Source organism: Ranitomeya imitator, chromosome 1 (assembly GCF_032444005.1).
Source record: "Ranitomeya imitator isolate aRanImi1 chromosome 1, aRanImi1.pri, whole genome shotgun sequence".
NCBI lineage: Eukaryota > Metazoa > Chordata > Amphibia > Anura > Dendrobatidae > Ranitomeya > Ranitomeya imitator.
This window is the reverse complement of record NC_091282.1, coordinates 1,179,542,096-1,179,566,216: the sequence shown is the minus strand read 5'-3', so window position 1 is coordinate 1,179,566,216 and position 24,121 is coordinate 1,179,542,096. Positions and strand designations below refer to the sequence as shown.

Sequence of the window (24,121 nt, the reverse complement as noted above, 5' to 3'; positions counted from 1 at the left end):
ACACCATAACCACAGTGAAGCATGGTGGAGGCATCACTATGCGCTGGGCTTTTTCAGAAGCTGGAACTGGAGTTTTAGTCAAGGTAGAGGGAATTATTATCAGGTTTTTTTACATGACAAAAAAAAACTAGTATTTCAACAGGGGTGTGTTGACTGTTAAATACTGCTTTAAATACATGGATACATCTGAGGATTAGCACTATAGCTGATGATGATCAATACAGGGCTTCCTTTAAACAATAAGTACTCTATTTCTGGATAAGCCTCTTTAAGTAAATCAATGCAAATAACTTCCCTGGTTGTCTTTATTTTCCCACTATGTCAAAGGTGTCTTAATCTGTGACCCAAACTCTGCTCTGTACTGATGAGGGGCAAGTATCTAGAAATGGCTTCCTCGTCACGATGCTAGGCTTGGTAAATAGTCATTGACCAGACCTGGGCAAAGTGTGGCCGGCGGGTCACATCCGGTCCTCTGGCTGTCCCAGTCCAGCCTGTGACCGAGACAGCCGAGGGGCTGAAAAACAGTGGCACACGGGCCGCACTGTACCCTCCCATGCCCACCCGCTCGCTGTCTCCATCTGCACGGACTTCATTGGTGGAGGAAGGCACTTCCTCCACCAATCAGAAAGTGAAACAGCTGACGCCCTGACGTCACTTCATCGCATCAGCTGTGTACTGTGGAGAGTCAGCGCACGGGAGGCACAGAGACAGGAGCAGAAGCAGAGCTTCAGGGGAATGTGACCTAGTCAAGTATGTGGTGTTCATTTTTCCATGTGTATAGGAGGTTTGGCTGGACATTGGGAGGCTATGAGAGTCTCATCCTGGACATGGGGAGGCTATGGGAGTTTCATCCTGGTCATGGGGAGGCTGTGGGGGCCTCATCCTGGACATGGGGAGGCTATGGGAGTTTCATCCTGGTCATGGGGAGGCTGTGGGGGCCTCATCCTGGACATGGGGAGGCTATGGGAGTTTCATCCTGGACATGGGGATGCTGTGGGGGCCTCATCCTGGACATGGGGAGGCTATGGGAGTTTCATCCTGGACATGGGGAGGCTGTAGGGGCCTCATCCTGGACATGGGGAGGCTGTGGGGGCCTCATCCTGGACATGGGGAGGCTATGGGGGGCTCTTCCTAGACACGTGGAGGCTATGGGGGCTCATGCAGTATATAGGGAGTCTGTGTGAGGGATGTTATAGTATATGGGGAGGCTGTGTGGGGGCTCTTACAGTATATAAGGGGCTGTGGGGGCTCATGCGATATACAGAAGGGGCTGTATTGGGGTTCAAATGATATATGGGGGGATGTCAGCACACTTAATGCTGCTCAATATTAGGTAATACAATTAACATACGGTAATTATCAATAAATATTAATATTGATTCAGCCTATTGGTTCGGCCCTCCACAACAGTCACGGTCTCTCATGTGACCCCATGGGAAAATTCATTGCCCACCCGTGACGTACACAATCACTACCTCTATAGTTTGCATTATGCCGGGATCACACACAGCGAGATACGGCCGAGTCTCGCAGGTTAAAACCGAGCTCTGGCACCGGCACTCTGGAGCGGAGCGTGCAGCCACATAGCAATACATGGAGCCGCACGCTCCGCTCCGGAGTGCCGGTGCCAGAGCTCGGTTTTAACCTGTGAGACTCGGCCGTATCTCGCTGTTGCGTGACTCCGGCCTTAGACGTATAGTTTTCTTTCCCTTTTGGAGAGAGTATATGCTTTTATTTCCATACAGAATTGTCAATAAGACGCTATACTCAGTAGGTCTCCATGAGTCTAGGGTCACACATACACTGACTGTTCTACATAGTGGTTTCTGATGTTATCCCTGAAAAAAAAAAAATGGATTCAGACAGAAACCCGTCTTTTCTCTAGTGTGCGCAAAACATGGCCTGTTACATTTCCGTGTATGTCTGAAGAAGAGAAATACTCCCCGGGCGGAGGTCAGTCAGTGTCTACACTGACCCCAAAGGCCTCATAATAGTGAATGGCTCTGTCGCGAGTCCCGTTTTTTGTGGATTCTGACAGAATCCCGACATCGTGCTCGGTGGAGATCACTATACGTGCGCGAGTTTAGCCTGAGTAGTGCCATTTTCCCCCAAAGTTTCTTGATGTTCAGAAAACAGTGGAATTAATTATTTCGAGAAGTGTAAAGGACTTCTTGAACCTGGGCCATGTTTCATCCACACTTACATCCGTACTGAGGAAAGCGGCTCAGCGCAGCGCGGCTCTCGCCATGCTGGAACACATTAACATTCACAAAGGTTAATTGGAGGCTTTTATTGTATTAATAACATTTTATATTGGATTTTAGGAAATCATGTTTTTCTTTTGTCAATCCGATCAGGCCCAGGTTACTGAACAGAGAGGACCGACACAGGCAGAGGGCGATTTAGAGGGATTTCCAATGCCCAACCATCCCGCTTACCATCCCACCACCCAAAACAAAAACAGCTATCCGTTTTAATATTTAGGACATGTCTGGCTTCTTTATGCTTTTCTTTTATTGCACGGGTTATCTCCCATCTTGGTCTTTGCACCAGGTGAACTAAGTGTGGTCCAGAATCCATGTGCACCCAAGAAGCCGCCCGTACAGTAGTTCTCGCTGCCTTGTGGTTTTAGGTAGTAAAAAACAAAAAAACAAAACCTTACTATTTCCTTGGCCCAAACTTGAGGTCAACATAATGTAGCAGAGAAGAGGCCAGGATTCCGGCTTGGATTGCGATGCAGAAGAATGTCAAACCCTTTGGTGGCCGTATGAGAAAAGAAACGGGTCAGTAACATCTGTGAATTTTGGTTGTGACTGGCTCCACGTACAGATCCGGGTGTTAATCCATATTATGGATGGGTGCAGTAGCTTTGTCTGGTCCAAAAATGGGGCGCCAAAACCCGGCTTTAATCTCTTGACCAGTCACTGGGGCTTAATGGAGCAGGATCACCAATTTTCATCGCAAACCGACAATTTCCAGAAGCACCCAACACTATCCTCTGCATTTTCACCATGTCCTGGAAGATTCTGGACTCTTCGATAAGTAGTAAACTTCTTCACAATATTTTGAACTACTGAAGCTGCGATGCCGAAGTCTTTGGAGATAGCCTTGTACCTTTTAGACTGCTTGTGCTTGGTGATAACATTTCCTTTTAGACTGCTTGTGCTTGGTGATAACATTTCTACTCAGAAACTTCTTTTTGTCTTTGCCATTGTGAAGAACGAACAGGGAATACAATGGAACTTTCTAAGCATCAAAACCATCATTCGTGGGTTGATTATAGGGGTTGTCCTCTTTTAAAGATTACTGCTCTAAATGCTAAGGTGGGCAACAAAACAAACAAGCTAAGCTTTTACTCACCCTCACTCCCGCGGTCCAGAGCTGCTTATAGTAGAGTATAATTGCCCTCATACACGTTAGATGGTCGGCCTATCCTGCCGGAATCGGATCATTTGGCCAAGTCATCTAAGTGGGTATGGAGGTGTTAAAGGGAATTTTCTGCAGGTTTTTGCTCAGTAATCTGACAGCAGCAGGACGTAGGGTTTGAGAACCCGATTACAGGGATGTATCACTTGCTCAGCAGCTTGCTGTAGATTCAATACAATCAGTGTTTTATCAGAAGAAGATCATCATTGGAGGAATAGATGTCATGAGCAAAGCAGTAAGACTAATCTTTGCAACCACGCCCCCATCACTGATTGGCAGCTCGCTGACAATGTACACAGAAAGCTGCCAATCAGTGGTGCGGGCGGGGTTATACAGGGCTCAGCATTCCGAGCCCTGCTACATCTAAAGCAGAGAAAACAAGGATTCTATCAAAACTGCAGCAAGCAGCCCAATAACAAACATCGCTGGAATCTGGCACTTTACCCCTAACTCATACTGCTGTCAAATTCCATAGTAAAAACCTGCTGATGAATTCCCTTTAATTTCTAATTACAGATTAATCTGCTTTTGTCCTTTGCTTCACTGTGAACAGCAGGTGCCATTAATCACGTACTGACATTGTGTACAATTTTATATCTTTTTTTCTTTTAAAGGTTTTAATGTTTTTTTTTTTTTTTAATTTGTGTCTTGAGCTTTTCTGCATCATTCATGTAAGTTTATATATAACCGAGCAGGTTCACTAACCGATTTCGGAAGAAATTTTACCTGGAGTACATTATATCAGTAGATCATATCATTATATCAGCGGTGCCAATAATATTGACCAGAACTTTATCTTAAAGATACAGATGCCGAGAACAACAATGTTTCTCCAGCTTTGGGCGGTTATCTGGGGCCATTATATCATAATCGTCATTTTCTGGTATAAATATTCTTCACATGGTGGAGGGTACGAGCTGCAGTCATCCACTTTGATGCTTGGCGGTAATAGTAGGATGAGATTGGATTTGTACACTGCATAAACATGAGCTTAGAGTCTGAATTATTAAAGGGAACTTCTTTAGCACTAAAGCCCATATGCTAGATCTCCTCAGACAAGGCGCATTTCCACAGCATCTTAAGTAAGAAGCCCAGTGAAGAAATACTACTTTAGGCCTCTTTCACACGTCAGTGTCTCCGGTACGTGTACTGACAGTTTTCTCACGTACCGGAGACACTGACACACGTAGACCCATTCAAATGAATGGGTCTATGCACATGTCTCCGTGTTTTCACGGACCGTGTGTCCATGTGCAAAACACGGAGACATGTCCGCTTTTCTCCGGCAGCACGGGCCGCAAAGTGTCCCGCACACGTTCACACGGAGAACAGTGTGCACTCTCCTCCGTGTGCACGTACCGCCCGCAGGAGAGACAGCGCTACAGTAAGCGCTGTCCCCCCTGCGTGTGGTGCTGAAGCCGGCATTCATTCCTTCTCCCCAGCAGCTGGAGAGAAGGAATGAAAAATCAAGTTTTTTTTTGTGTTAAAAATAAAGTTTGTGGGTCACCTCCCGTCTCCCATTCCCTGTGCGCCCGCCCGCTTGCCGAGAAATACTCACCCAGCATATGCGCATATTCATCACTGTAATGAGCGGTACCATGTGACCGCTCACACAGGACCTGCTGCCGACGCTGAGAGCATACATCGCAGGAGCTGGGTGAGCGGAAGCTGAAGATCATGAAATCTTCAAGTAAATTTTTGTTTTTGCCCCTTCGTTCCGTCTTATAAGAACCAAAGCGTTTTTTTATTATTATGTTTCTCTAGACATAGGACAACTTATTATTTGGGGGGGGGAGGGGGCGGCATGTTGTGTATTGAAAAATTTGGGGAAAAAATTCCAAACACAGCTCCATCATTGTTTGTTTTTTTTGCTTTGTTTGGACAGTGTTGACCATGTGACAACAATAACCAGACAACAGATGGTATTAGCAAACTTGCTTGTTAGTCTTTTATAAGTAGTGAAAAAAAATTGTAAATTTATTTACAAAAATTGGTTCATGTCACTTTTTTTGGAGACTTATTAACGATGGAATTTTCAGGTATAAACAACATTTTGAAGGTTCTTTATGGCATTTTATTTTTTTTTTAAGGGCTGTCCCACACGTCCAGATAATTCCGGTACCGGAAAAAAATCAGTACTGGAGTTATCCGTGTCCGTGTGCACCTGCGTTTCTGTGGCACATCAGTGTGGCACACGTGTGCCGCCCATGTGCCCACTGGGTACCACACGCACCGTGCAGGAGACAGCGCTAAAGTTTACATAGATCTTTATTTTAAACACTATTATTCATATCTTCTTTACAGCAAACGCTGCTGCAGGGAAGATATGAATCGCGGCTTCAGCACCAGTGGGGGGGACAGCGCTTAATGTAGTGCTGTCTCCTGCGCGGCACACGGACTGCACATGGACAACGTCCATGTGCGGTACGTGTTTTACATGGACCCATTGACTTTAATGGGTCCGTGTAATACGTGCGCTCCCACGAACACTGACATGTCTCCGTGTTTGGCACACGGAGACACGGTCCGCAAAAAATCAATGACATCTGAACAGATGCATTGATTTTTATGTGTCTACATGTGTCAGTGTCTCCGGTACGTGAGGAAACTGTCACCTCACGTACCGGAGCCACTGACGTGTGAAACAGGCCTAAGAGAGATGTGGCAACAAGAAAAATGCAATTCTTGTTTTCAATTTTTTTTCTCACCTTATGGTATTTACCGTATGGTTAAATCAATTTTATATTTTCCTAGTTAAGAATTTTATGGACATGGAAATGCCAAATTGTTTTAAATGTATTTTTAATTGGAGATTAGAATTTTTTTTTGTATTTTTCAATTTTTTAACCATTTTTTATTGTGAACCTGTGACTGATTGATTGCTTGCTTGCTTGTGCTATATACTGCAGTTCTACGGGATTGCAGTATATAGAGAAAATGGCGCCACATGAAGATAAAAATTGCAGTTTTTGGGGCCATCGGCCAGCACCAAACTGTCATGATGATCTATTGGCTCTTTGTGATCCAGTCTCGTGGAGCCGATAGTATCAATCAGGACATTTAAATGCTGCTGTCGCTAATTGAAAACAGCATTTAAATGGTTACACAGCAGCGATCAGAGCAAACTCCAGTTACCGTTACAGGCAGATGGGACAAAAAAGGAAAACAAGCCAAAAAAAAAAAAAAAAAGATTAAAAATAAAACAAATGAGGCATTGCGGCCAATGTGAGGGTCTTTTCCTTTTCTGATCCTGGAGCTTCGGTGGGAGCGATTCTGTGTATAACAGTGGCAATGCCGCACATTCCCTTTTGACGATACGTCAATGTAGCTCAACCACTATTTTGAAGGAAAGGGTTAAATAAAGGATCAAGTTTATTACACGCTCCGGGAAAAAAACAAATGTTAATAAATGACCGGCGACCACATAAGTGACAGAAGCATTTTCAGTAGGAATCAGCAGCCACGTCAAGTCAAGGTCATTGCTAGAAAGCAAACCGAAGAGAAACCCTTGAAGCGATTTGCAACCCGGCCAAAAAGAAACAGGGCTGGAAAGTGAATGGAAAAACCAAATTACAGTTCCCTGAGCGGAGGACAATGGCTCCTGTGTTCCTCCGAGGAGACCATAGACACTTGGCCACATCTAGGGCAGCGGGTCAGAAGTTCCCAGCTGGGCGCTATTCTGTATGTTTATACTGACTGCCGCCGACACAGAGGAAAGCCTGTTAACCGCCTCCATTCTATCCCCGTGATGATTCAGGTCTTCAAAAGGTTCTCCTGCTGACCTATAAAATTGTATTATATTCTCCCACCGAGGCTAGGAAAAATCACAGAGCTAAAGGGCGCACACCAGTACAGCCGTCTCTGGGACATGTATACACGTACAAGCTGTATACAGCATGTATATCCTGCTGTGTATATAGGGTCAGCATTGTGAAATCACAAAAAACATTTGGATGTCGTCCTGGTCTGACCCAGACTCTGGTGTGATCATACCACAGCTCCTGGGCAGGGGAAGAGATTATCAACAGGGCGGCACGGGATCACAAATGATTCTTTGAGTTAAAACATTTTGTAAAAACAGTGTAAAAAGGCAGTGTAATGTTTTGGCTCCCAAAAAGAATAAGCTGTGATCCCATGCTGTAATATCGGTGCTCTCTCGTTTGCTTCCTCCTCTGCCCAGGAGCTGTGGTATGATCAAACCATGTTCCTGTACGGTCAGACACAGCTATTACACAGCAGGGGCACATTTATAAGATTATCTCAGCACAGGAACATTAAAAAAAAAAAAAAAAAACATATTTCTGCCTGAGACCTCAACGGGTGTACATAGCCTGATAGTTGGGGATCTCAAACTTCTAAAAGACCTAGTACATCCCACAACCAGTCCCCATATGAGCTCACCAAGGGGAGGTATGCGGGCATAACCTTGATCTAATAAAGAGTCAGAATTTGGGTTTTGGTTCGTATAGGAAGTTACAGCATGCTGTAGTTCTGTCCGTTTTCCTAAGGAAAACCACTCAGCATTGAGTCATTTCCATGACACAGGTTCAGTACTTTTTTAGGTTATCCCTTTTACATAAATTGTAAATTCTGTATTGTTTTGTTCCTATTTTGTAACATCTTTCTATATTTTTTTTTTAATTTACAAAACACAGCCTACCTTTCCGGATTAAATATATAAAATGTGATAGTTCTGTTCCTCTTGCTCTGTAAACCGCACCGCTCAAGCTATACACTATCTGTAACGGCTGTTCAATTGGCCTGTGTAAACAATTGGTGGCTGCAGCTAGTAGATCCTTTTGGTATTGTGGAGCTGGCAGTGATCTTATCAGGGCAGCATCGGACTGGAGCACCTTGGGCCCACCAGAGAAAAGCATTCTTGGGGCCCACTATGTAGCTACATAGAAATAAATACAAGACCACCAATTGTGCAGTAAAACACGCTAATATCAGGCATTACACGTCTTTATTAGTGATGAGCGAGTATACTCGTTCGGGTTTTCCCGCTCGGGTGGTCTCCGAGTATTTGTAAGTGCTTGGAGATTTAGTTTTTATTGACTCATCTGCATGATTTATGGCTGCTAGCCAGCCACAGTACATGTGGGGGTTGCCTGGTTTCTAGAGAATCCCCACATGTAATCAAGCTGGCTAGTAGCTGTAAATCATGCAGCTGAGGCGAAGAAAACTAAATCTCCGAGCAGTCACAAGTACTCAGATACCACCCGAGCAACGAGTATATTCGCTTATCACTAGTCTTAATGATATAGCAGGGGTTGTTGTAGCCCCCCTCCTAGAATATAATATAGCCCCCTCATAGAATATAATGCATCCCCCACAGAATAGAATGCAACCCCCATAGAATGTAATGCAGCCCTCCCCCCCCCCCCATAGAATGTAATGCAGCCCCCCCATAAAATGTAATAGACCGCTACGTCATCATCTCGCAAGACTGCAATGCATAGCCCGGAGTGTCGCGAGGAGCGGGAAAGGCGCCGGAAGGTGAGTATATAATGATTTTTTTTTTTATTATTATTATTTTTAACATTAGATCTTTTTACTATTGATGCTGCATAAGCAGCATCAATAGTAAAACGTTGGCCACACAGGGTTAATAGCAGCGTTAACGGAGTGCGTTACACCGCGACATAACGCGGTGTAACGCAGCCATTAACCCTGTGTGAGCGCTGACTGAAGGGGGCACTGACAGAGTAGGAAGGGGCGAATTCGCGGCCAGACTGTGCCCAAACAGTATTACAGAAGATCAACTTTATGCTCTACTCTCAAGATCACATCTCACCACCTGTGCACTTTACCCGATCCCATTCCACTTCATCTCAAACCTCACCACAGTCTTCATCCCAACTCTAACCCATCTCTTCAACCTATCACTAACTGGTGTTTTCCCCTAATGCTTCAAACATGCCTAAATCACACCCATCCTCTAAAAGCCCTCTCTTGACTCTAGCAGATCACTTCTTCCCTATGCCTTAAAACTACTGGAACAACACGTCCATTTCGAACTGTCCTCCAACCTCTCTTCTTGCTCCCTCTTTGACCGCTTACAATCTGGCTTCCGACCGCATCACTCCACTGAAACTGCCCTGACTAAAGTCACCAATGACCTACTAACCGCCAAAGCGACACTACTCTGTCCTCCTCCTCCTGGAGCTGTCATCTGCCTTTGACACAGTGGACCATTCCCTATTCCTACAGACCCTCTCATCCCTTGTCATCACAGACTTGGCCCTATCATGGATCTCGCCATACCCAACAGACCGGACATTCAGCGTCTCACACTCACACACCACCTCCTCACCTCGCCCTCTATCTGTCGGAGTCCCACAAGGTTCAGTCCTTGGGCCCCTGCTCTTCTCCATTTTCACCTTTGGCCTGGGACAGCTCATAGAATCTCGCAGCTTTCAGTATCATCTCTATGCTGATGACACATAGATCTACATCTCTGGACCAGATATCACCTCCCTACTAACCAGAATCCCTCAATGTCTATCCACTATTTCATCCTTCTCCACTGGATTTCTAAAACTTAACATGGACAAAACAGAATTCATCATCTTTCGCCATCTCACTCGAACCCCACAAAGGACCTATCAATTAAAGTAAATGGCTGCTCACTCTCCCGAGTCCCACAAACTCGCTGCCTCGGGGTGATCCTTCACTCTGATCTCTCCTTCAAATCACATATCGAAGCCCTTTCCGCATCCTGCCACCATCAGTCAATTACGTAATTGTCTTGACCACTGGATGAAGCGGAGTTGCGTCACACTGACAAATTGGTGGCAGCAGCGGTGGGATCTGTGTGATCTCTCGGGTATTCTCCCTGACCTGACACTAGTTATTAGGAGAAATATTATTCACAGTCCAGATAATGCTACACTAATGGAGGGACCTTCACAGGTTGCTCCCCATGGCAACACACTACTAGTGTGTAGGTACTCCACATGTTTTTGGTCCTACCGTTCCCTACTGCAGGGGGTAGGTGGGACAAAGCTTGTGGCGTGGCAGACACATGGATCTTCGTTATACCAAGAAACAGAAAGATGATCGGCACAGAGCTTCACTATAGCGCAATTGGAGATTCGCTTAAACGATCTGTTTCAGAAGGACAGATGAGGTCTCTCTTGCTGTGAGCTGCGGGTGGTGCTATGCAATCGTCAGAGTTTTGTACAAGACCATATAATGAGAAGAAAAATGATGCCGCACTCACCCTTGCGCTTCTTCCAAGTGTGCTCTTTATTCAGCAAAACATACTATGCATAGTATGAACTGGCATACGCAGTGATCTGTGAGGGAGCGGGAGTGAGGAGAGACCGGACGACAGCTGTTTCGCGCTACATTTGTAAATGTTCATTTTGTAATATACTTGTAAATGTTCATTCTGTAATAAGAGATCTCATTGTTTTTAACTCGCACAATTGTAATTAATAGAATCAGGTGAGTCAAAAAAAAAAAAAAAAACCTTAAAAAGGAAACGACATCACCTGTTTTTAGCAAGGACCTGTAGAAGCGCCGTAGCGCGAAACAGCTGTCGTCCGGTCTCTCCTCACTCCCGCTCCCTCACAGATCACTGCGTATGCCAGTTCATACTATGCATAGTATGTTTTGCTGAATAAAGAGCACACTTGGAAGAAGCGCAAGGGTGAGTGCTGCATCATTTTTCTTCTCATTATATGGTCAGACACATGGATCTGGTTTCCAGCTGGAGGCACATTGGAAAACCAGTAAGCAGGACTGCCCTTGTGCAGCCTAGCTTTCCCGACTGTTGGAGGCTTCACTCCTTTGTGGAGGATGATGTCCCCTCAGCGTGGACTGGAATAGATTCAGGGAGCAGAGGAGCTTCCATGCTCTCCCTTAACCCCTTTACCCCCAAGGGTGGTTTGCACGTTAATGACCGGGCCAATTTTTACAATTCTGACCACTGTCCCTTTATGAGGTTATAACTCTGGAACGCTTCAATGGATCCTGGTGATTCTGACATTGTTTTCTCGTGACATATTGTACTTCATGACAATGGTAAAAATTATTTGATAGTACCTGCGTTTATTTGTGAAAAAAACGGAAATTTGGCGAAAATTATGAAAATTTCGCAATTTTCCAACTTTGAATTTTTATGCAATTAAATCACAGAGATATGTCACACAAAATACTTAATAAGTAACATTTCCCACATGTCTACTTTACATCAGCACAATTTTGGAACCAAAATTTTTTTTTGTTAGGGAGTTATAAGGGTTAAAAGTTGACCAGCAATTTCTCATATCTACAACACCATTTTATTTTAGGGACCACATCTCATTTGAAGTCATTTTGAGGGGTCTATATGATAGAAAATACCCAAGTGTGACACCATTCTAAAAACTACACCCCTCAAGGTGCTCAAAACCATATTCAAGAAGTTTATTAACCCTTCTGGTGCTTCACAGGAATTTTTTGAATGTTTAAATAAAAATGAACATTTAACTTTTTTTCACAAAAAATGTAATTCAGCTCCAATTTGTTTTATTTTACCAAGGGTAACAGGAGAAAATGGACCCCAAACATTGTTGTACAATTTGTCCTGAGTATGCCAATACCCCACATGTGGGGGTAAACCACTGTTTGGGCGCATGGCAGAGCTCGGAAGCGAAGGAGTGCCATTTGACTTTTCAATGCAAAATTGACTGGAATTGAGATGGGACGCCATGTTTCGTTTGGAGAGCCCCTGATGTGGCTAAACATTGAAACCCCCCACAAGTGACACCATTTTGGAAAGTAGACCCCCTAAGGAACTTATCTAGAGGTGTGGTGAGCACTTTGACCCACCAAGTGCTTCACAGAAGTTTATAATGTAGAACCGTAAAAATAAAAAATCATATTTTTTCACAAAAATTATCTTTTTGCCCCCAATTTTTTATTTTCCCAAGGGTAAGAGAAGAAATTGGACCCCAAAAGTTGTTGTACAATTTGTCCTGAGTACGCGGATACCCCATATGTGGGGGTAAACCACTGTTTGGGTGGATGGGAGAGCTCGGAAGGGAAGGAGCGCCGTTTGACTTTTCAAAGCAAAATTGACAGGAATTGAGATGGGACGCCATGTTGCGTTTGAAGAGCCACTGATGTGCCTAAACATTGAAACCCCCCACAAATGACACCATTTTGGAAAGTAGACCCCCTAAGGAACTTATCTAGAGGTGTGGTGAGCACTTTGACCCACCAAGTGCTTCACAGAAGTTTATAATGCAGAGCCGTAAAAATAAAACAAAATTTTTTTCCCACAAAAATTATTTTTTTAGCCCCCAGTTTTGTATTTTCCTGAGGGTAACAGGAGAAATTGGACCCCAAAATTTGTTGCCCAATTTGTCCTGAGTGCGATGATACACCATATGTGGGGGGAACCACTGTTTGGGCACATGGGAGGGCTCAGAAGGGAAGGAGTGCCATTTGAATGCAGACTTAGATGGAATGGTCTGCAGGTGTCACATTGCGTTTGCAGAGCCCCTAATGTACCTAAACAGTAGAAACCCCCCACAAGTGACACCATTTTGGAAAGTAGACCCCCTTAGGAACTTATCTAGATGTGTGCTGAGCGCTTTGACCCACCAAGGGCTTCACAGAAGTTTATAATGGAGAGCCGTAAAAATAAAACAAAAATGTTTTCCCACAAAAATTATTTTTTAGCCCCCAGTTTTGTATTTTTCCGAGGGTAAAAGGAGAAATTCGACCCCACAATTTGTTGTCCAATTTGTCCTGAGTGCGCTGATACCCCATATGTGGGGGGGAACCACTGTTTGGGCGCATGGGAGGGCTCGGAAGGGAAGGAGCTCCATTTGGAATGAGGACTTAGATGGAATGGTCTGCAGGTGTCACATTGCATTTGCAGAGCCCCTAATGTACCTAAACAGTAGAAACCTCCCACAAGTGACACCATTTTGGAAACTAGACCCCCTAAGGAACTCATCTAGATGTGTTGTGATAGCTTTGAACCCCCAAGTGTTTCACTACAGTTTGTAACGCAGAGCCGTGAAAATTAAAAAAAAAAATCTTTCCCCCCAAAATTATTTTTTAGCCCCCAGTTTTGTATTTTCCCGAGGGTAAGAGGAGAAATTCGACCCCAAAAGTTGTTGTCCAATTTGTCCTGAGTACGCTGATACCCCGTATGTTGGGGGAAACCAACGTTTGAGCGCATGGCAGAGCTCGGAAGGGAAGGAGCGCCATTTGGAATGCAGACTTAGATGGAATGGTCTGCAGACGTCACATTGCATTTGCAGAACCCCTAATGTACCTAAACAGTAGAAACCCCCCACAAGTGACCCCATATTGGAAACTAGACCCCCCAGGGAACTAATCTAGATGTGTTGTGAGAACTTTGAACCCCCAAGTGTTTCACTACAGTTTATAACGCAGAGCCGTGAAAATAAAAAATCTTTTTTTTCCCACAAAAAATATGTTTTAGCCCCGAGTTTTGTATTTTCCCAAGGGTAGCAGGAGAAATTGGACCCCAAAAGTTGTTGTCCTATTTGTCCTGAGTACGCTGATACCCCATATGTTGGGGTAAACCCCTGCTTGGGCACACGGGAGAGCTCGGAAGGGAAGAAGCACTGTTTTACTTTTTCAACGCAGAATTGGCTGGAATTGAGATCAGACGCCATGTCGCGTTTGGAGAGCCCCTGATGTGCCTAAACAGTGGAAACCCCACAATTATAACTGAAACCCTAATCCAAACACACCCCTAACCTTAATCCCAACAGTAACCCTAACCACACCTCTAACCCTGACACACCCCTAACCCTAATCCCAACCCTATTCCCAACCGTAAATGTAATCTAAACCCTAACTGTAACTTTAGCCCCAACCCAAACTGTAGCCCTAGCCCTAACCCTAGCCCTAGCCCTAACCCTAGCCCTAACCCTAACCCTAGCCCTAACCCTAGCCCTAACCCTAGCCCTAACCCTAGCCCTAACCTTAGCCCTAACCCTAGCCCTAACCCTAACCCTAGCCCTAACCCTAGCCCTAACCCTAGCCCTAACCCTAGCCCTAACCCTAGCCCTAACCCTAGCCCTAACCCTAGCCCTAACCCTAGCCCTAACTCTAACCCTAGCCCTAATGGGAAAATGGAAATAAATACATTTTTTTAATTTTTCCCTAACTAAGGGGGTGATGAAGGGGGGTTTGATTTACTTTTATAGCGGGTTTTTTAGCGGATTTTTATGATTGGCAGCCGTCACACACTGAAAGACGCTTTTTATTGCAAAAAATATTTTTTGCGTTACCACATTTTGAGAGCTATAATTTTTCTATATTCTGGTCCACAGAGTCATGTGAGGTCTTGGTTTTTGCGGGACGAGTTGATGTTTTTATTGGTAACATTTTCGGGCACGTGACATTTTTTGATCGCTTTTTATTCCGATTTTTGTGAGGCAGAATGACCAAAAACCAGCTATTCATGAATTTCTTTTGGGGGAGGCGTTTATACCGTTCCGCGTTTGGTAAAATTGATGAAGCAGTTTTATTCTTCGGGTCAGTACGATTACAGCGACACCTCATTTATATCATTTTTTTATGTTTTGGCGCTTTTATACGATAAAAACTATTTTATAGAAAAAATAATTATTTTTGCATCGCTTTATTCTCAGGACTATAACTTTTTTATTTTTTTGCTGATGATGCTGTATGGCGGCTCGTTTTTTGCGGGACAAGATGACGTTTTCAGCGGTACCATGGTTAGTTATATCTGTCTTTTTGATCGCGTGTTATTCCACTTTTTGTTCGGCGGTATGATTATCAAGCGTTGTTTTTTGCCTCGTTTTTTTTTTTTTTTTCTTACGGTGTTTACTGAAGGGGTTAACTAGTGGGCCAGTTTTATAGGTCGGGCCGTTACGGACGCGGCGATACTAAATATGTGTACTTTTATTGTTTTGTTTTTTTTATTTAGATAAAGAAATGTATTTATGGGAATAATATTTTTATTTTTTTTTTCATTATTTTGGAATATTTTTTTTTATTTTTTTTTACACATTTGAAATTTTTTTTTTTACTTTTTTACTTTGTCCCAGGGGGGGACATCACAGATCAGTGATCTGACAGTTTGCACAGCACTCTGTCAGATCACTGATCTGATAGGAGTGCAGGCTGCTTCACAGTGCCTGCTCTGAGCAGGCTCTGTGAAGCCACCTCCCTCCCTGCAGGACCCGGATCCGCGGCCATCTTGGATCCGGGGCTGGAGGGAGCAGGGAGGGAGGTGAGACCCTCGCAGCAACGCGATCACATCGCGTTGCTGCGGGGGGCTCAGGGAAGCCCGCAGGGAGCCCCCTCCCTGCGCGGTGCTTCCCTGTACCGCCGGCACATCGCGATCATCTTTGATCGCGGTGTGCCGGGGGTTAATGTGCCGGGGGCGGTCCGTGACCGCTCCTGGCACATAGTGCCGGATGTCAGCTGCGATAAACAGCTGACACCCGGCCGCGATCGGCGGCGCTCCCCCCGTGAGCGCTGCCGATCGCACATGACGTACTATTGCGTCCTTGGGAAGTAAAGCCCACCCCACATGGACGCAATAGTACGTCTAATGGCAGAAAGGGGTTAACTAGACAGGATCAGACTGGTTTGTACCAGCTCACGGGAAGTGTGTTCACTGAGGTGGGAGGCTATGGCAGCTAGTTGTGAGGAAATTGATCACCTAACTTTAATATGCATATATTGATCAGTATATGGCAGCAAAGTCCAAATTACAATGAAAATGTATGAATCCTCACTGTATGGACATGCAATGTATTACATCTCCTAACTCACGGGGCCCAAAGCAGTGCTGGCACACGGGAGTACACACTGCCACACGACTACTGTTTCACTCAGCAGTAGAACGGGTATCAGGATACTACAAGATAACACCTCTATATACAGTAGATAACACAGGATCCATCATTCACAATAGGTGTCGTCACAGCTCACCTCCTCCTCCTGTACAATGACCGATAACACCTGTATATACAGTATATAACACAGAATCCATCATTGACAGTAGGTGATGTCACAGCTCACCCCCTCCTCCTCCTATGTAATGACAGATAACACCTCTATATACAGTATATAACACAGAATCCACCATTCACACCATTCACAATAGGTGATGTCACAGCTCACCTCCTCCTCCTGTACAATGACCGATAACACCTGTATATACAGTATATAACACAGAATCCACCATTGACAGTAGGTGATGTCACAGCTCACCCCCTCCTCCTCCTATGTAATGACAGATAACACCTCTATATACAGTATATAACACAGAATCCACCATTCACACCATTCACAATAGGTGATGTCACAGCTCACCTCCTCCTCCTGTACAATGACCGATAACACCTGTATATACAGTATATAACACAGAATCCACCATTGACAGTAGGTGATGTCACAGCTCACCCCCTCCTCCTCCTATGTAATGACAGATAACACCTCTATATACAGTATATAACACAGAATCCACCATTCACAATAGGTGATGTCACAGCTCACCTCCTCCTCCTGTACAATGACAGATAACACCTCTATATACAGTATATAACACAGAATCCACCATTCACACCATTCACAATAGGTGATGTCACAGCTCACCTCCTCCTCCTGTACAATGACAGATAACACCTCTATATACAGTATATAACACAGAATCCACCATTCACACCATTCACAATAGGTGATGTCACAGCTCACCTCCTCCTCCTGTACAATGACAGATAACACCTCTATATACAGTATATAACACAGAATCCACCATTCACACCATTCACAATAGGTGATGTCACAGCTCACCTCCTCCTCCTGTACAATGACAGATAACACCTCTATATACAGTATATAACACAGAATCCACCATTGACAGTAGGTGAGATCACAGCTTACCTCTTCGCTCCCACCACAAAGAACAATACCCAAATTACAGCATGCCCAGGCTGCTGCTCTCCTGCTGAGGTCCATGAGCCAGTCAATTGCTGTCCATATCTATATGGCTACTGAAAAGAGCAGGAACTAGGAGTTTAGCACTAGCCTATATAAATCAAACATGTAGAGTCACTGCGCTCCTTAAGGCCCTTACAGATTAGATCAGCCCTAGCTGAACCAGCCTTCTGATGTGTATGGGAGCCTCCCGCCCTCACCTGGTAGTGGAGATAAGATGCTGCCAGAGATACCTGCCAGCAGCCCTTTCCTCTATCCCCATACTGTAGAAAATAAATGGACACAGCCTAGCACTCCTGTGTATGGGGGAATTTGTCTGACAGCTAATGTGTATGACCAGATTTAGTACTTTCCTTGGCCTCATACTTCTATTATCTAATCGTTGTCAGTATATTCCTATTTTGCAGTGTCAGCGTTACAATTGTACAAGCACTCTGGCACTTTCCTACTTTTCTAAAAATAAATTAATTATTTCAGCATGGTGCACTAACAGTTTGTGTCCCGGGGTCAAAATGTAACCACTGTCCTGGTGTCCTCAGCGTACCTCCAGGCATCCTGGCGTCACCGGCGTACATCCGGGTGTACTGGGTGTATGTCTGGATGTCCTGTTGTATACGGTGTATGTCAGTCAGCGTGTATGTCTGGGTGTATGTCTGGTTGTCCTGTTGCACGAGCTGTATGTCTGGGTGTCGGGTGTATGTCTGGTTGTCCTGTTGTATACGGTGTATGTCAGTCAGCGTGTATGTCTGGGTGTATGTCTGGTTGTCCTGTTGCACGAGCTGTATGTCTGGGTGTCCTGGGTGAATGTCCAGTTGTCCTGTTATACGCGGTGTATGTCCGGTTGTCCTGTTGCACGCGGTGTATGTCCGGGCCTTCCTGGGTGAATGTCCGGTTGTCCTGTTGCACGCAGAGTATGTCTAGGCGTCCTGGGTGAATGTCCGGTTGTCCTGTTGTACGTGGTGTATGTCGGGGTACCCTGGGTGAATGTCCGGTTGTCCTGTTGCACGGTGTATGTCGGGGTGTCCTGGGTGAATGTCCGGTTGTCCTGTTGCACGCGGAGTATGTCGGGGTGTCCTGGGTGAATGTCCGGTTGTCCTGTTGCACGGTGTATGTCGGGGTGTCCTGGGTGAATGTCCGGTTGTCCTGTTGCAAGCGAAGTATGTCGGGGTGTCCTGGGTGAATGTCCGGTTGTCCTGTTGCACGCGGTGTATGTTGGGGTGTCCTGGGTGAATGTCCGGTTGTCCTGTTGTACGCGGTGTATGTCGGGGTGTCCTATTGCACGCGGTGTATGTCCGGTTGTCCTGTTGCACGCGGAGTATGTCGGGGTGTCCTGGGTGAATGTTCAGTTGTCCTGTTGCACGCGGTGTATGTTGGGGTGTCCTGGGTGAATGTCCGGTTGTCCTGTTGTACGCGGTGTATGTCGGGGTGTCCTGTTGCACGCAGTGTATGTCCGGTTATCCTGTTGCACGCGGTGTATGTCTTCCTGGGTGAATGTCCGGTTATCCTGTTGCACGCGGTGTATGTCTGGGTGTCCTGGGTGAATGTCCGGTTGTCCTGTTGCACAAGGTGTATGTCTGGGTGTCCTGGGTGAATGTCCGGTTGTCCTGTTGCACGCGGTGTAATGTCTGGGTGTATGTCCGGTTGTCCTGTTGCACGCGGTGTATGTCTGGGCATCCTGGGTGAATGTCCGGCTGTCCTGTTGCACGCGGTGTATGTCGGGGATACTGGGTGAATGTCCAGTTGTTCTGCTGCTCGCGGCGTATGTCCGGGTGTCCTGTTGTACGCGGCATATCAGTATGCCACCATTGTATTTTGGGCATGTTGTTATAGTGTAAGTACTATGCTCAGGGTTGGGTGTTGCTCTTTAGGGGTTGGTATACACATCTTTTGGATAAAAATGTGGAAATGCAGCCTTGCTGCCAAGTGCAACCACAACAGCCCAACCCTGTAGAAACATTACACTGGCTGCACTGCCGGCACTGAGTCTGCGCTACTCTTTCCCTTTAATCTCGGTGCTATGCTTCATAACATGCTGATGTAATTCAATAGAATGCCCTGCAGACAGTAAACCGTTACAGGTAAAATACAGGCACTTTCATATAACCGTCATTTGCTCTTTCCCTGTGCTCAGATGCTAAATAAAACCCCAACTTTCCCCCCATCCTAGTGCAGAAACGTAAAAGGAACCTATCAGAATATTTTTAGATACGGAAGTAGTAGTGCGACTGTATAGCACTTGTCTCCCAATCAGAATGATACCTTTTATGCAGAGATCGGATGAGCCAGACAGGGGAAATCTAGAATAAAAACACATGAAGATCCGTGCGCTGGGACTGTTTCCTACAAGTGAATAGACACGCCTCCAACGCACTTTCAGCCTGATTTGCATATAGCTAGATACGTCATGACTGCCATATCGGATCTCTATATAAAAAGTATAATTTAATTGGGGACCGAACGCCTATACAGTTACACTGTGACATCTGTCTACCTTCCTCTGTTGCCGGGCGCTGCCACACCTTCATTGCTGGCAACGAAGCTACTCCTAGGTTTTCTGTGACTTGTAGTACTACCTAGCTGGGAGCTCAGGAATAGTCTTCAGTTATCATTTGCTCTGGGCGGGGCTGCAAGCTATTTAAGCTCTTGAAATCCTGCTACTTGCTGCCAGTTATAGTTCTACTTGCTCTGGTGTACTCCTGTTTCTTGTGGATAGTCCTGATTCATACTGATGGGCAGTCTAGCTCTGTTAGATGAGCTGGATCATTTGGCTCAGTTCACCAAAAAAATAAATAAATAAAATACAGCTTTGTTTTGCATCCCAAATGGATCCCTATTTAATGTGTGTACACCGGCAGGTATGGTAAAATCAGAACCCCACTCACCTACAGGCATAATCAGAGCATTTTTTAGGACAGGCTTTCTGTTTCATTGGCATCCAAACAGTCATTTTTGGCTACTTTCACATTTCCGTCGGTAGTCGGCCGTCACAAAGCGTCAGCGCGACGTACTGACGGACGTTTGTGAAATCTATAATATAACGCTGGGAGCGTCACTCTGTCCGAAGCCTTTATAGACTGCGCAAGCGCAAGCTGGACCCCACAGAGTGACGCTCCCAGGAGATCGCGGTATGCGTAAACACTGAACGCACACCGCGATCTCCAACGAAGAGGCAGGGACGTGGACGCGCCAGGAGGGTAAGTATTATATTCACCTGTCCCCCGTTCCAGTGCTGTGTGCGGCTCCATCTTTCGGGTCCTCTGCCTGTGACGTTCACAGTTCAGAGGGCGCGATGACGCGCTTATGCGAGCCGCCCTCTGACTGAACAGTCACAGCCAGAGGACCCAGAAGAATGGGGGCGCAGGATGGGTGCAGCACATGACAGGATGGGGACGCAGGATGGAGCAGCACATGACAGGATGGGGACGCAGGATGGGAGCAGCACATGACAGAACGGGGGCGCAGGATGATAGCAGCACATGACAGAATGGGGGCGCAGGATGGGTGCAGCACATGACAGGATGGGGACGCAGGATGGAGCAGTACATACCAGGATGGAGACCATATACCAATATAAATGCTCGCCACCCGGGCGTAGAACGGGTTCAATAGCTAGTAGTGTATATCGTGAGCAGCGGACGCAGTTTTTCAACGGGTCCGCTGTCCAGTCTAAAGTCCCGGGGAGGAAAGAGAGAGAAAGACTGCCGAGCATGCGCAGTCGGAAACACAGGATACAACGTACAGACGTCACATTTTGCAGGATCCAGTGCACGGCGGACAAAACGCGAGTCCATACGTCGCTAATACAAGTCTATGGGAAAATGCAGGATCCTGCATTTTCAAAAATCAACGTATTACGACAGTAGCAGAAAGACGGAAATGTGAAAGTAGCCTTACCAGAGAGACTTTCATAGACTGCAGCAGCTCTCACAATTCACTGAAGGGAGCAGTTCTTTGGGCCAGATCGGTTCCGAACGACCTATCAGTACCGATTCAGACCTTGGCTCGCTTACTCACCATTCACCCACCTGACTATTTTGTACCTCATACATTCTGTCTTTAACTGCCTACCTGACACATTCTTTCTGCCAGCCTGCCACACTGGCCAGAGCCTACTTCAAGGACTTGGCTTAAGGTCCCTGTACAGGGGTTAACCCCTTAATGACAGCCAATACGTCTTTTAACTGACCTGAGATATAAGAGAATAGCCTCCCCATACAGGTGACAATCCAGCCGCTGTCGGCTGTCCACTATAGCTGACAACTTGCTGTATCAGCCACGATCAGTATTGGCACCGTCCATATCTGTTTAACCCCTTAGATGCTGTTGTAAAAATTGACTACATCATATAAATGATTAAAAGAGTGTGGGGGCTTCCTCTTTACCCCAATTGGTGCCCTCAGATCATGATTGTGTGTTTGCGATGGCAATTCATGACCAAATAGCGGCCTTTGTCTGTCGGCTGTTGTAACCTGTTCAGAAGTTCATTTCTGTCATACCACTCTACATTAATTCCTGTAAAGCACCTGAAGGGTTAATAAACTACCTGACAGCAGTTTTCAATATGTCAGGGGGCGCTGTTTTTAAAATGGTATCACGTTTGGGGGTTTCCCAATATATGAGACCCCTAAAGTCACTTCAAACATGGATAGTTCCTTAAAAAAATAAAATGTTGTAAATTTCCTTGAAAAAATGAAAAATTGCTGTTACATTTTTAAACTTCCTAAAATGCAAACAAAATAAAAGAACATTTTACAAATGGTGCTGATGTAAAGCCGACATGAGGGAAATATTATTTATTAATGGTTTGCTGTGGTATGACCATCTTGATTAAAGGGATAATCATTCAAACTTTAAAAATTGCTAATTTTTTAACATTTTTCTCAAATTTTTGATATTTTTTATAAATAAACAAAACATATTGACCTAAATTTACCATTATCATAAAGTATAATGTGTCACGAAAAAAACAATCTCAAAATCACTGGGATTTGTTGAAGCGTTGCAGAGTTATTACTACATAAAGTGACACTGGTCAGATTTCAAAAATTTGGCTCCGTCACTAAGTTAAAGAGTACAGAGTAACTAGCCTGTCCATTGTAGCCTTTTTTAGAGCTGCCAACTGACCCCTAACATTCACCACTATTTCCATACACAGTACAAAGGTGCTGACTAGAGAGGAGTGAACCCAAACTTAAAAGTTTGTGGTTCGTACTGGACAGTTCGTGCCCGATGCTAAACGCCAAACACAGACTTCTCCAGGTCCATCACAACGTTTGGAGTTCCGGGTAAAGTCCACTGCAGAGAGAGGAAGTTTTCCAGCTCAAAAGTTCAGGTCCTCATTGTTTTAAATAGGGGTTCGGGTAAAGTTCTGGCACCCGTACCAAACTTTGGAATAAAGATCGGGTAGCGCACCAGAACCCAAACTTCCATGGGCCCGCTCATCCCTTGTCCTGACATCTTAATGTGTAAAATAAACATTTTCTGTCACCTTCACATTTTTAACATACAAATAGTCTAAATGAAGTCACCAGTTTGTGTGCAGAGCGCTGCTGCTACAGCCGTGAGGGGCAGAGATTGAGGAGATGCAGCATTTGCAGACCCTGGTGGCTGACTGTAAAGCTCTTTTCACACTACTGTCGCAAACACCCCATGGTGGGCGGGGGCACAGTTATTAAATTTGCACTGAGGTACAGCTGCGTTAAGTTACACCTCCTGGTAGTCATGTCTTAATATCTTCCATCTTCTACCTCTTTTTTATCACAACAAGGTGCATCATATCTTTTGCCTTGCCTATAGGCACACTTCTGAGTAATATCCACAGCAAGAAATTCTTAATGCCAGAGCGTATGTTCTTGAAAGCAAACTGTATTCATATTCCCATCAATATGACGACTGCTCGTTTCTTACCTCCAAGTTGTCCAGAGACCGCGTGACACTGAACCTCTTTGATCGTCCAAGCGACCTACGTCCCGAGGAGCGCTGGGAGCCTGGGACCATCCCACTGGACAGGCCAAATTTTGAGCTCTGTAAAATATGCATATAACAAATAATAATAAGACAGAAAATTTGGTATGTATAAAAGAAAATGCTATATAAATGGATAATGCCAGCACCAATGCCTATAAACACTATGCAGGTGACCATGTTGGCACGGGTATGTAACACGTGTGCATTACGGCACTTCCGCCTATGCCAAGAAGTTATAGCTGGCTGAAGATGGTGCATGAACCTAGGAAGGGCCGTGAAGTAAACCACAACATAATCAAACCTATTTGGTTGGGAAAAAAAACATTTTTAAAATACTCAATAAGTGAGTCAGTATTAGAGAGTCCAAGGTTAGGAGCATCATCTATTCACCAGACTGAGCAGTGTCTGCAAAAATCATTTGTAATGTTGGAAGACCCAATATATTTATCTACTAGCTGAAGAGCCCGGCGTTGCCTGGGCATAGTAAATATCGGTGGTTAGTTATAGCACGTCACTTCTCTCGTTTTCCCAATCACATCTTTCATTTTCCCCCTCACATCTCTCATTTTCCCCCTCACACCTCTCATTTTCTCCCTCACTCCTCTCATTCCCGCCTAACACTTGTCATTTCGACCTCACATCTGTCATTTTCCGATCACTACACTATTTTCCCTCACTCCTCTCATTCTGCACTCATACCTTTTCATTTTCACCTCACACCTCTCATTTTCACCTCAGTATATACATGTTTGTCATCTCCCTTATATATAGTATACAC

General features: G+C 45.1%; 1 protein-coding gene across 3 annotated transcripts in view; it reads right to left on the bottom strand.

Annotated features, from left to right (window-relative positions):
* The window catches only part of RGS12 (regulator of G protein signaling 12), a 193,622-nt gene that overhangs the window by 128,163 nt on the left and 41,338 nt on the right, over window positions 1–24,121 (bottom strand). For all 3 annotated transcript variants that reach the window (XM_069744749.1, XM_069744748.1, XM_069744751.1), the window contains exon 3: window positions 23,284–23,400. In XM_069744749.1, coding sequence (XP_069600850.1) covers window positions 23,284–23,400 — 117 coding nt within the window. The remainder of the gene's footprint in view (window positions 1–23,283; window positions 23,401–24,121) is intronic.